Consider the following 15,306-nt stretch of genomic DNA (forward strand, 5'->3'; position numbering starts at 1 on the left):
GCCTATTAACTGGCTTAGTTCTTATACAAGACAATACAAACTGCCGTTTTGAGTCCCCGTTTCTTTTAGCATTCCAATATTCAGAGTGTATTTTTAATCTGTCTTCTTCTGTAAACCTCTGGTTACATTTTAGGCGACACTTATCATAACAAAGGGGTTTTATTGATATTTTTTAACAACCATATTTTTTGTGTTAATATATACCTTCTAAGCAAGTGTATTCTTCTTCCTTATATTTTTTTCCATTTTTCTTCATGTCTTACTCGCTTTTTGCCTTTTTCTTGACTCCCTAGGTTTGTATAATGCCATAATGTAGTTAGTGGAGTTACGTTTGTCTGGCTCTGATATGGGTAAGGACTTACGCTCTTATAACCTTGGCTAATTTGGAAAGTATAATTTTTAAAGGAGCCACGTTATTATGGCTCGATGTAGAATTAAATTTTATACACAAAACATCAAAAACCCGAAAATCACAATTTTTGGACTTACGTTCGTCTGACTCTAAGGTACAGAATTAATTAAACGCTTTTCTTTAAAATATAAAGGAAAATATTCCTCTCATTGGCTGCATACCATAATAAAAAACTTACTAAGAAAGTAAAACTTCACTTGTAGGTAGATGGCATATAAATTTATTAAATTTTTTTTTCTAAAAAGATCCAAATTGGATTAAAGTCGGTACATCACTAGTACAAAAAACACAAACGTTTTCTGACCAATCAGTCCATCATCAGGTTGAAACTTCAGATCCAAAGTAGTTGGAACTAGCTACATAGTTAGGTCGAAAGACCTTAGTATTACAAGAATTAGGCCATTTCGGCTACAACAATGTCGACAATAAGTCGATGGTAAAAGAATATAATGGGACTATGATGGAGTCTTCATCTTGGCTTCAAACTGACAGACTGAAATATGACATTGAAAGAACCTTTCACGCGATCATGCGGTCTGCATGATCTTGTCCAGATCAGAGAACTGTTGTAGATACGACATCGAAATTATTATAGTCACCAGTCACCAATATTAAAGTTTTGCACCAGGTCTCTGTCATATTTCTCCTAGATTTCTCCTATTCTTTATATTTCTTCATATTTTTCCCTGTTCCTCAAACGGGTGTTTGTAATTGTCCTTAGATTGAATTCGAAATTTATTTTTTGCACTTTTTTTTTGTTTTGTGGTAGATAAAAGTTATCATTACCGGTCACTGAACGCTATAAGAAAGTATAATAATAATTACTTTTAATTAATCTTTAACAGTCGCAATTAAGAAAATTTTTAACTCGTTTAATATGTGTATAATTATCTAAAATACAAAGTTTATTAACAACAATTAAAAAAGAGTTATTGCTATACTTATAGTATTTTGGAAGATATTTTCCACTTAACACAGGAAATAGAACATTAAATATAACTTAAATTTTTACGTATAATTTTTTTGTAGGTAAAATTTATCGTTATCATACGTGATAATAAAGTATAATCCCTCTTTGATGGACTATAATGGTCTCTTTATTGTCTAATAAAACTTTTTTTTTTTTGTTAAACCCATTATATCTTTAAATATTCTAAATATCTAGTCATTCGAGGGCTCTTCTTCCGTACCATACTTAGCTACTATTAATTTCTGTTGTCTCATTAAGTACATTGTCATTATCATCAACCTATACGCGTCCACTGCTCAGCAGAGGTCTCCCTGAGCTCTTTCCATCTGTCTTTGTCTTGTGCGGCTTGCATCCAGTTACTGAAAACACGCTTCTGGTCGTCAGTTCATCTGGTTAGTGCGCGTCCTTAGCTCCGTAATGCTTCTTGTCTTGGCCTCCACAATATGTTTTATCTATCGATTGTCTGATATACTGGTGACGTGTCCTTTCCAGTTCCATTTTAATGACGTGACTTTAACATTACGGAGCCATGACATTTTCTTCCTGCCCACTCCCCTTCTTCTCTCGATATTTCCTTCAATTATGGTTCGCATTATCACGTTGGTTTAAATACTTCTTAATTATATTTTTCACTACTAAATTTATTATATTTATTTATTCAGATAGCACTAACAAAATAATCATATTGGTCCTACCAGTTTTTTTGCGGGAATAAAGACAAGCAATTTGTCAGTTAACCAATAACTTTTATGCATTACTATTCAATGTTTGAAAACGATTTAAGCAAATTTAAGTCAGCCAAAGAAATATTTTGTATGTTTACTAATTTACAGACATGTGCCTAATTATCTTTATTTTCTTTGCATACTTATTTTTTCTCCATTAGAGAACGGCTTTGTAATTACTTTGTCTTGACATTTCTATCTTGGGTCACATAAAAGTCATTCTTGTTTCAAATTTGTGCCGTCTAATTGAATTGTCTTTTAGGGCACAATTCGTGGATTTCCTTTCAGGTTCATTTAAGACGGTTCATTTAATCTAAAAAATTAATATTATAGTACTACAATTCAATGAAATATTGTGAATAATTAATATGGTGGAACAAGGATGAAATAATAGTTTAACAAATTATATACCAACATATTTTAGTAGCGACAGTACAAAAAATATACAGTGAGGACATTTAGGTTGGGATAAATTCATTTTTCCACGAATGGGCTATTTTGGAAATAAATCCCGAAACAGGTCGATTTGTATTTTTACATTATGATTTTTTGGCATATATATCATACTAGTGACGTCATCTATCTGGGCATGGTGATATAATCGACGATTTTTCTAAACGAGAATGGGAGTCGTGTTCTGGCTCATTTTAAAGGTTATTCAATTCTCTATACACAGTAGTGTAAAAATTAATATAATAATTTATACATATAGGGTGAGACAAAAAGAAGAATGTAGGTCATTTATTTAATTCAAAATACATTTTACCGCTGTCAGAAAACAGAAAAAATATTTTTTCACAAATAAACATTGCTTTTCGCTTAAACTAAATGGTTAAACTACCAAGAGACAGGTGGGTGACAGTTTTAACATTGAATTTAAGCGAAAAACAATATTTATTTGCCAAATAAACATTTTGCCCTGTTTTCCGACAGTAGTAAAATGTATTTTGAATTATATACATTTAAATTACATAAATAAATTACGTAATTCTTGTTTTTGTCTCAACTAATTTAATTCAAAAATTTTTTTGCCACAGGTAAGTTATTAGGTTAATTTTTATGTTATTTAATAGATAATTGAGTAATCTATCAAATGAGCTACCACACGACCCCTATTCTTATTAAAATAATCATAGATTACGACATCATGCCCAGATAGATGAGATCACTAGTATGATATTTATGTCAAATAACCATAATGTAAAAAATAAAAATCAAACTGTTTCGTGATTTATTTCCAAAATCGCCCATTCGTGAAAAAATGAATTTATTTCAATCTAAACGTCCTCACTGTATCTATGTATTTACATTTTACAGATACACATTTACAGAAAATATACATATTTTTGTGGCAGTTTTACTGATACACATAATAGAGAGTATTGTTCTACTTTTACCTAGTTTAATAGCAATATGATTATAACAAACACCTTAGTCTATGTTTTATTGGATTGTTGTAATAATAACATCATTTGACGTCATAGTTGACTATTTAAAGGGTTTAAACTGCCAGTTTTACAAGTAGGGCAAAAGTAATAATCACCCGATTTTTTTCGCTTTAATTTTTTGTTATTGAAAAACTTCTTTGGTTCTGCTTGTTGAAATGTGTTTATTTAATCCGTTACAATTTATTTCGTCAAGTCGAGAAAATTGCATTATCCCTCGATTTTCTCCATTATTCATGTAAAATTTCATCTTAAAATTAAAAATAATGCAATCACAATCCAAACAAATGTAAAGACGTAATTATTCGTCGCACTTTGTGATATTTTTTTAAAACCACATTAGACAATTTACTTTATCAGTGGATTTCTTATCGCGGCTTAATAAACGTTATTGACATGAGTATTATACGTTGTAAAAGTAATAAAGTATTTATCTTAAATTGACCTCTTTTTGCATTATATTGATGTCACAAAAAATTAATTCCTATAACTTCTGTTACTATTTGCCGTTCAGTATCAACTGCATTTCTCCCTATTTTCCCCTTATTATAAATTTTATACTAATGCTTACGAGATATCAAAAATTGTCCATTTCTTATCTCTGCTATGGTTTTGAAAATATTTTTTTGTGGCATTTCTATGATAACTATTTTATTTATTGGTAATTAACCACCATTTTAATTCAATATACGTTTGTTTTGACGTTTCGATTTTCACTGTGATAATTTTTCTGTCTAAATAAATATCTTATAATATATTAGAATAAAAATAAATATGGATGGTCACATTCTACGTATTCAACGCTTATTTTACAAGGTACGCGAGAGAGGTGTTTTCAGAACTGGAGGAAGAAACAGGTAGTCTGGACATTACTTAGAATAAAAGAGAAGACGAAATACATGCTCGTAACCAAAAATCCAAGACTAAGTATTAGGTAGATCATAACGATTAATGAACACAACTTCAAAGTAGTAAAAGAGTTAAAACTATTTGGAGGCAGTAATCATAGATGACAACCACTTAGAAAAAGAGGTCTCAGTAAGGAGAGGTGCAGGTAATAGATCATTATACTCCATATATCATCATTGTTAAGATCTGAGATGCTAAAAAGGCTACATGGACTCTACATCAGCGAGAAACAAATAAACTGCTGGTTTTTGAAAGGAAGTTTCTCAGATTGATATTTGGACCTCAAAGAGATGAATTGAGAGTGGAGAAGGCGCCATATTGATGAATTGGTGACTCTATGGTACTAAAAAAATCGTCTGACGTATAAAAGCTAACCGGATTAGATGTGCAGGTCATGTGGTACGTTCAAAGTGTTAAAGATAGTATTATTTGAGAAACCACGCATTAGAATACCAATCGGCCCTCCCAGAAAAATATGGAAGAATGAAGAAGTTGAAGCCGATTTATCTAGGATTAAGTTGTAAAGCCAGTCAGAAAAAGAATAGGTAATAGATGGGTCAAAAGTAATCGCCTTATTGGAAAACACATAACTTTTGCAAATGACGCCAAATTAATATCAATTCGGTTTTGACATTTTTAAAGTAAACAAACGCAGAATACAAGTCGACAAGTGATATATCAGTTATTGGTTTACTCCACAAGAACGCGGAATAACTGCTTCCATTTTTTTGTGCAAACAAAATGCATATTTCCTGATGGCAGATACCAAATGGACAAACACGTGGTTCCAACACGACGGTTCAGCAAGTTCATCCAGTTGTTACACTTTTAAGTGCTTTCAACATTATTTTACTATTTTTTAGTTACCAATACTAGTTTTTTTGTAATTCAGTTCTAAAGAATTTTGTAATGACCTCCACCATTTTCTTAACATTATGCATTCGTTCATAATTTTCTTGAAAGGATAAAGTTTATTTTATTTCGAGCAGTATTTTATTCTACAACAGTGCGAAGAATCAATCAGTCGTTGATGTAAAAAGCAAATACATACAGTAAAACCTCCGTTAACCGAAACGTTTTTAACCAAAACATCGTTTAACCGAAACGGCTGAGAGTTTTAATAATTTCGTCAATAAGAAATAAATTTTTATCGCAAAACGGAAAGAATCCAATATTAATTTGTCAACATCATCAACATTGCTTTTATACAACTTAAGAACACAATTACATATACCTACAACACATTACGAAATCACCTCATAGTAGATTTTAATACCAACTTTGACCAAGATTTTGTAATTTGATACAAGAAGAATACAAAAACCGATATTATTTTTATCCTAAATTCTTGTTATCCGAAATGGCCTCCCCCAATTATTTCGGTTAACGGAAGTTTTTCTGTACAATGATACATATCAGACAAATTCATATTGAAAACAAACGATAATAGGCAACGGCATGACAGTAATGTCAAGTGAAAGGACATACCGAATGTCAGTGTCTACGTTCTGAAACATACACGTCAGTAGTTAAGGGGTTAAATATTACTTGTAACTTTGTTGTTGTCTATCGTTAAATGAAAGGACTATATTTGAAACTCACTCACCGTTTTATTGCAGGTTGCAATTAAGATCATCGATAAGAGCCAACTAGATGCCAGCAACTTGCAGAAAGTATATCGTGAAGTCGATATAATGAAAAGATTAGATCATCCTCATATTATCAAGCTATATCAGGTAAGATTTTTTTGCTTTACTGTTACAAATTGAAGATTAGGAAATACACTCACCGGCACAAAATTCCGCCACCCTAAATTTTTGATTAAGTTTGACAATTTATAACTTTATTATTTCTACGCCGATTTTCAAGATTCTTGCATCAGTTTATAGGTACATGTTTTGGTGTCGTTTGTTATTATTTAGGTAACAAAATTTTTTCCTAATATAAAAAAATTTAACTGACGTTCCCACCTAGAAATACGTTTTGGGCCAAAAAATATCTTTGGAGAAAATATTTCACATTCCCGCGCTTCATTTCACTAAGTTTTCCCAATTATGCGAAAACAATTTCGCCAAGACGTAATTGTCATCCCAAGTACTCTAGAAATTTAAAAACTTAAGAAATAAATTGAAATTTTTAAAGTTGCTGAAGTTTCCTGAGAGTTCGGTAAAATAAATAATATGCTGAATTGCCGTGAAAATGAATTACTCCTGAAACTTTGCCAGGATTCTTTCCAGGTTAGCCGGGAACTGCAGAATACTTATCAATTTCTTTGAACTCATCTACCTAGAGAGGCAGGCAGAGTCGATTTAAGCCCGCGTTGTAACAACAATTTTAAGTATTATGTTTATTTGTGATCCAGTCACATTTATTGGTGTACTGAGAATTACATTTTTACCTGACTAATATTTGATGATTCGATTTCCAATCAGGAAACCGTTTTCAAAAAAGGATTATTCTAAAAATTCTGGAACACATAACCTAAAAAGAAATTGAAATCAACAGCCATTTCGACAAAAAACTGAGAAATGAAATGAAATCGTAGTGTTTAACTATTTATACCTCTAACCAGACTAAATAATATTTGAAGAGCAATATGGACGTTCCTAAGGGATACTTAAAAAAGATTGCAGCTTTAGTGGTTTCATGCACTTCGATATAATTACACTTTTTTACACATTTTTAATTACAGGGGGGATTTGAAAATGGTGCGTACTCATAGTCTAGGTAATACTGTCTTATACTAGAAAGAAGACTGGATATGGAGCATATAAATATACGTATTTTTTCAACTAGATTAAACACACGTAAGGATAACTCAAGAATACAAGAAAATGGCCACCTTTAAAAGGGCCTTCTTATTGGTCTCTTGCCTGTTGGCTTTGAATCTCTGGCTATTCTCTCGCTGTCCATTCTCGTCACATGCTGATTCCACGTTCGTCTTTTCTGTCTTCCCCATACTATGTCTTGTATGTTACAGAGATCTCTTATTCTGTCGTTAGGTATTCTCTCAGTGTTTTCCCAGTTATTGACCTCAACGTTCTCATTTCTGATGTTCTCAGTATCCTCTTTCTTTCTGCTCGGTCACATCTTGTTTATATCGCGTTCGCGTACGTCATGATCAGTCTTACACATAATTTGTATATGCGTACTTTCCCTTCCACCCTTATATCTTTATTTCTCCAGATGACATCCCTCAGACATCCTGACACGTAATTTTCTTTATTTCCTTGCTCTCTGACGTTTTCTTTAACATCTCCTTAACCATAACTACATATTTCGACTCCCAGATATTCGAATCTCGAGGCTTATTCAATTAGTTCGTTGTTAATTACTATTTTGCATCTTATGGGTTGTAGTTCTTCCACTCTATTTCTACTGTATTCAAAGTTTGCGCCATTCGCTGTAGGTTATCCTCGTTATCGGAGATAAGATTGCGTCGCACAGTGGTTCCAAATGCTGAAAACGTGGTCATGAGGCGATGAAAAAAGTCCCTATTTAGGAATTCTCATGTATACAGTTGTTTTCGCATACTATCGTAAAGTCGTAATACGCAGGTATAAGGATCAGACTGGATGTATTGTGGTTCACAGCTCAGGAACAAATGAGCCATGTCCGAGGTTATTTTGGCCGGCAGAGAAAGTCTAAAAGAACGCGTATATTGAAAACGCTGTAAAACGTTTTGTGGTTTATAAATTTTATCGCTATAAAGCATATTCTTCTTTTTTAAGTATGTAGTCATGTAAGATGTAAGTTACCTTAAGTTTCAGTAACAATAAATGCCTTAAATTTGTTACTAAATAAATAGTGAAAATATACCTGAAATAATGAAATTTTTTTAAAGATACATTCAAAAAGTACAAAATTCTGCATAATTCTGCGACTAATGTTTATTAGTCTTAAAATATATTGTAAGAAGATACAGAATCACTTTGGTTTAGCTGCCTATAACTGCCTATGCATTGCTGGCAGTTGTTTGAATACAAAAGTGGAAAATGACGTTTATTACATGATTCTGGCGATTGTGGAGTATTTATGGGTGGTTGTACATAAGTAATAGGTTCCGAATATTGTACTTCATAATCAAAATGTATTGGTGATCAGCAATTTTAAAAACCCCTTATAATATAAATTTTTAAACACATATGCATTTAAAATAAAATTTTCGAAATTCTTTCGGCTATATTGGATCCGCCATTTTGTTTTAATAAAAAGTAATGTTAGATTTGTAATCAACGACCTTAAATTACCAAATTTGACAAAAAAATTTGCGTTTTGATTGATACTTTCAATTTTTTTCCGCATTGTTGGATCCGCCATTTTGTTTTCAGAAAAAATAATGTCTAATTCGTAATCAGCGATGCCAAATACCCCATAAACGAAGTAATTCTGAAATGTATAAACAATATACGTTTTTAAAGGTTCATGACCACGTTTTCGGCATTTGGAACCACTGTGCGTCGTCAGCATAACAGAGGATTTTATTTGTTTTTCTGCCATCTACTTTTAATGTCTTCTAGGACTTTGTCCATTAAGTACTAAATTAAAAAGCAATGGACTCAGCTATCCCTTGTCGGATTCCAGAGTTGATTTCGACTTCCCATGTTAGTTCATTCTCGATTTTTATTCTGGTTTTGTTCTTCGTACCAATTCTTTAATCATCCTTATCATCTAGTTGGGTTGATTTTTCTCCTTTCGAAGGCTTTAGTCAGATCTATAAAGCACGTAAATGCAGGTTTATTATAGGCCAGGGTAATAAGGCAAAAATATACCCTGTTCGTGACACTTCAGCAGCCAGGGTACTGAAGCGTTTTTTCGACAGGTAATACCTATAGGAACAAATTATAACTATTTCCTGCGTAGGATCTGGCGGCCATTTTTATTTATAAACAATTTAGTGTCAAAAAATGGCATTTTCCCCTTTTTTCAAATCGACGGAAAACAGTGAAACTTATGATTTTTTTAGTACAAATATCTTCGAGATTATGGAAAAAGCTTTAAGATGACATATTAAAAAGTTTGATATACTCATTTATCGTTAATATAATTGCAAAAAAAAGTCGAAATTGCAAAAAAAAATATTTTTCCAGTAACTGTTGTAAAATTTAGTAAAAGCTTTGAAATTTTTGTCAAATGAGGGTTCTTTGGTGCTTAATATGTGATAAAAATTTCAAAGCGCTTCATTCAATTGTTTAAATTTTTTTCAAATTGTTTATCCCAGAGAGCATTTTTTTGCAATAAAATAAGTCAGAAAAAAATGACCTTAGAACCATTCCACAGGTGTCAAATGAAAGAGCATGAGCTACATTGTCAACATGGTTTAAAAAGTGAATAAAAATGTATTTATTAGTAATAAATAATTATGCAAAAATATTGTCAATTTTTCTCTATAAACTTTTTGAATAACTTTTTCCAAAAAAATTAACTTTTTTACCCTGTTTTAAGTGCACAACTACCAAGTAATGTTATCTATATCATAATTGATAAAAAATTGTAGTAAATATGTATAATTTCTTATATAACAAAATAAAAAGTTTATAAGATTTTACCTAAAAATGATTTTATTAACGTTTCGACGCCCAAGTCGGGTGTCGTTGTCAAAATACAAAATATACTAAATAAACAAAAATGTTGTTGCTTAGTAAAATATTCTTCTAATAATTTATTTAATCTGACTCATTTATATCGGCAATTCAGACACGTATTATACATTTTAAAGTAGACGACTTTAAAATGATATTGCCAATATTGATGAGTTGCGTTCCTGGGACGACTTTACTAAAAGATAGTTCATTCGATTACATGAAATCAATCCCAACTCAAGAATATCCGCCACAAAAAATCATAGCATGTGATCTGTCTTTAAAAAGACAACCAAATGCAACGGTGGCACTGAAATTCTCGCGTTAGAGATTCCATAGTAAATCACGAGGGAAAACCAGGAAAAACCTCGTGATACTATCCCGACATCGTAAGTATTTGGGTTTATATTTAGTTTACTCTCAAAACTAATACCAAATTCTGACTTGATATTTTAAATTTTAAATAATACTAAATACTAAATATGTACTAACTCGATATGTTACTGATTTATTAATTGTGGTATTTTCTTTCTATTGACTTCCTCCTTTAATATGGGTAACCACATCCTACTGCATTCTACCGAGGAATTTGCGACACAATTGGTTTCATTTAGCATAATTAGAGCCGCTTCTTTTTAAAGACAGATCACATGCTATGATTTTTTGTGGCGGATATTCTTGAGTTGGGATTGATTTCATGTAATCGAATGAACTATCTTTTAGTAAAGTCGTCCCAGGAACGCAACTCATCAATATTGGCAATATCATTTTAAAGTCGTCTACTTTAAAATGTATAATACGTGTCTGAATTGCCGATATAAATGAGTCAGATTAAATAAATTATTAGAAGAATATTTTACTAAGCAACAACATTTTTGTTTATTTAGTATATTTTGTATTTTGACAACGACACCCGACTTGGGCGTCGAAACGTTAATAAAATCATTTTTAGGTAAAATTGTGGCTTATTTCCCATTTCTAATCGAGCAGCGAAACGAACTGGACGTGTTTACACTCAGTTTTTCAGTTCTGTAATTAAAGGCTATTAATAAACAATTATAAACAATTAAAAATACATCTTTTCCAAACCGTTGAAGTGAAGGATGTTTTTTTATCGAGTAATTAATAATATCGAAAGTGATTAGTGATAAACTGAGTAAGTAGTTAATTTTTATTTAATAAATATTTGTTAAATCATTATTTATTCTACTGAGAATGATAATCAGAATAGTCAAATGGATGGGTACACGCAGCAGTCTACCTCGAACGAGGCGCTGCTAGTTCAACAAAACCAAGCTTTGTTCAACGAAAATCAAGCCCGCAGTCAAAATGAGCAGGCGTTGTATAATGCTTGGATGAGTGAAAAACAATTAAGAGAAAAATTAGAAGTCACTATTAAACAGCTTCAAATACAAGTTGAGATAATTCAAAATAAAATAGAACCAGTTGAGGAGACCACTAAAAAAGACCAAACCGAATATCATACAGATGATGAAGAACTAAGCAGAGAGACAGAATGGATTAGGGTTAGAAACTCAAAAAAAAAGAAAAGCTAGCAACTCACCGCAGGTACAATCCCCTGAAACGAGTACCAAAAGTAACAAACTGCAACCGGTTAATATAAAACCTCCACCAATTATAATTAATAAAGTACAAAAATATGACGAATTGTCAGATTATCTACATAAAAACAAGATACAATTCCAGGCAACCATGTTGGCTGGAGGGAATATGAAAATCAATGTCACTGACTCAAATGCATACAGGAGTCTAACTGAAGTCTTAAACAATACGGAAATGGAATGGTTTTCATTTGAAAACAAACAGTCAAGACCTGTCAAGGTAGTTGCAAGAAACTTACACCAGTCATGCAAAGCTGCACAAATTGTAAAAGACCTAAAGAACAAAGGCTTCAAAATACTGGAGGTAAATCAAATACTAACCGGGAAAGATAAAACGCCACTTCCGCTTTTTACTTTATCCTTTGATAAAGATGAAGATATAAAAAAAATATATGCCATTAATGAAATATTAAATATGAGAGTACAAATAGAGGCTTTCAGAAAACCTAACACACACAGAATTACTGCAAAAGGGAACCAAGATGTGTCAAATGCATTGGGAAACATCTAACAAAAGACTGTAAAAAACCCAAAAATATAGCTCCAAAATGTGTTCACTGCGGCAATGACCATCCAGCTAATTATAGAGGATGTAGCACTGCAAAAGCTCTGCAAACACTAAGAAATAAAAATATAAATAACAAGGCTCCTGAGAGCAGATTAAATATAGAAAATATGGAAGATAGACACCAAACTTTAAGAAGAGCTGGAGTATCTTATGCTCAAGTAGCACAACCAAAAACTGAAAATAATACAGACACAGTAACTGAAATGCTGCAAAAAATAATGGAGAAAATGAGCAAACAAGAAGAATTTAACAAAAAAGTACTTGAAAGGCTGGACAGACTTGAAAATATCAGAAGCCGATCATAATAAGACTATAATGCCCCTGGACCTTAGGATACTCCAATGGAATACAAATGGACTCTTACAACACCAGCAAGAGTTATTAGTAACCCTACAAACACAAAAAATAGACATATGCCTAATTGCAGAAACACATCTAACTAGACAATCATTTATTAAGCTGCAAGGTTATCAAATCTATCATGCCATACATCCACAAAATTCAGCCAGAGGCGGAGCTGCTGTCGCTGTTAAAAATAGTATTCTCCACTGGGAACGTGAAAAAATTGAAACCGAAGAAATACAATGTGCCTAAACAGTGTTAAAACTAAGAAATACACACTTAACATTGCAGCTGCATATTTCCCTCCTAGACATAACCTCAAAAGAGAAGACTATGCTAACTTCTTGTCAACCTTGGGTGAAAAATACATAATTGGCGCAGACTTTAATGCAAAAAATACCTGTTGGGGCTCCAAACTCTCAACACCTAAAGGTAAAGAATTGCAGCATGTTGTGACCGGACACAATTGTAGATGGCACTCTACTGGGAAACCCACTGACTGGCCAAGTGATGCAAACAGAATCCCAGACCTCCTAGATTTTTTCATATCCAGAGGTGTAGCAACAAATTTTATAAAAGTAGAGGATGTAGAGGAGCTTATATCTGACCACTCTCCAATTCTACTAAAAATTAGTGAGCAAATTGTTACCACTGAAATGAAACCCGCGTTGACCAATAAGTTTACGGACTGGGTAAACTTCCAATCAGAAATTAATGAGAAAATTGAGTTCAGTGGATTTATTCAAACGACAGAACAATTGGAACAAGAAACCGATCTATTTATGATAAACATCCAGCAGGCAGCGTGGAACAACACACCTATAATCCAAAGAAAAACAGTAGGAAACAATTACCCCAAAGAAATTAGAGACTTGATACAGGAAAAAAGAAAGGCTCGGAAGATATGGCAAAGAACTCGAATTAAAGAAAATAAAAATAAGCTTAATAGGCTCACACAACAGCTGCAAAGGGAAATCTCGAAAATTAAAAACGAATCAATCAATAAGTACCTGAGAGAACTAACTGATGATGAATGCACCGATTACTCCCTTTGGAAGGCAGCCAAAAAGATAAATAAGCCAGTTCAGCATGTACCTCCTCTACGAAAAGAAAACAGAACATGGGCAAGAAATCCCAAAGAGAAAGTGGATGCGTTCGCTGATTATTTAGAAAACATATTTCAGCCAAACCCTGGGGAAACTCATGTAGACGATGAACCAGTAGCTTTTGATTCTGTTAACATACAACTGACTACTACAAAAGAAGTTCAAAAATTAATCAAAAACATCAATACAAAAAAAGCGCCTGGGTTTGACCTGATCAATGGTGAGATACTAAAAAAATTACCTAGAAAAGCCATAGTAAAGCTTACTACACTAATAAATGCATCCTTTAGGCTTAGATATGTTCCCATCCTTTGGAAAACTGCAGAGGTTATAATGATACCAAAAGTAGGACAAGATAACCATGAATTAACATCATACAGGCCAATCTCCTTACTATCCATAATCTCAAAGGTGTTTGAAAAATTACTACTACGAAGAATGAACCATATAATTGAACAAAAAAATATTATTCCAACTCATCAATTTGGATTTCGTGATAAACACTCCACAATTGACCAAATCCATCGAATAGTAACTGAAATAGAAAAAGCACTGGAAGGGGACAAAATTTGTTCGGCAGTATTCCTGGATATCGCAAAAGCATTTGACAAAGTATGGCACGACGGTCTGTTAATGAAGCTAAAGAAAATATTTCCTATGCAACTCGTTGAAATATTGAAGTCATACCTACACCAGCGAACATTTAGAGTTAAAATGGAAAACGAGTACTCTGAGTTAAAGCAAATAAATGCAGGGGTTCCACAAGGTAGCGTTCTTGGACCAATACTATACCTTTTGTACACATCTGACATTCCGGAGAGGGAAAACATCCAACTGGCCACATTTGCTGATGATACAGCAGTCATGACAATAGGAGCAACTATAGAGGAATCTACGATTAACTTACAAAATGCAATTAATGGTATAGAAGGCTGGTCCAAAAAATGGCGTATAAAGTTTAATGAACAGAAGTCAGTTCATATTAACTTCACTAACAAGAAAATCAATAATCTTCCAATTATCCTAAACAACAACGTTGTTCCTAATAAAAAAACAGCGAAATACCTGGGTTTAAATCTCGACGTCAAACTAAAATGGAAGGAGCACGTTAAAAAGAAAACTGAACAGATGAAGATAAAGTACAAAAATATGTATTGGCTAATAGGTAGGTACTCTCAACTTTCTATCCAGAACAAAGTACTAATTTACAAACAGATATTGAAACCGATGTGGACCTATGGCCTACAATTATGGGGCTGTACCAAAAAAAGTAATTACCGAAATTTAGAAACGCTCCAGAACCGAATATTAAGGAATATTGTATGTGCTCCTTGGTATGTTCGGAACGACGATTTGCGTAGAGATCTTAAAATCGAATCTATTCCAAATGAAATCAAGAAAGTCGCCAGGAGACATGAAGACAGGCTCCATAAGCATCCCAACCATGAAGCACTTCAGCTTCTTGTCAACGAACCCCAGATGCGAAGGCTCAAGAGGACAAAACCGTTCGAGCTCGTGTAATGTGTGAAGTTGTGCCGGGCTTAGTTAGTGTTGTGCATTGTATTGTAGCCACAACAAATACGTGAGCAATTAGTGAAAAGCAGAGTCAGTGCTGTGCTGTGTAG

At 32.8% G+C, this 15,306-nt stretch overlaps 1 protein-coding gene across 1 annotated transcript in view; it reads left to right on the forward strand.

Annotated features, from left to right (window-relative positions):
- Nucleotides 1-15,306, forward strand: part of LOC114334728 (serine/threonine-protein kinase SIK1) — a 276,581-nt gene that overhangs the window by 62,131 nt on the left and 199,144 nt on the right. Inside the window, exon 2 of the mRNA XM_028284829.2 lies at nt 6,081-6,197. Coding sequence (XP_028140630.2) covers nt 6,081-6,197 — 117 coding nt within the window. The remainder of the gene's footprint in view (nt 1-6,080; nt 6,198-15,306) is intronic.

This window comes from Diabrotica virgifera, chromosome 5 (genome assembly GCF_917563875.1).
Source record: "Diabrotica virgifera virgifera chromosome 5, PGI_DIABVI_V3a".
Classification (NCBI taxonomy): Eukaryota; Metazoa; Arthropoda; class Insecta; order Coleoptera; family Chrysomelidae; genus Diabrotica; species Diabrotica virgifera.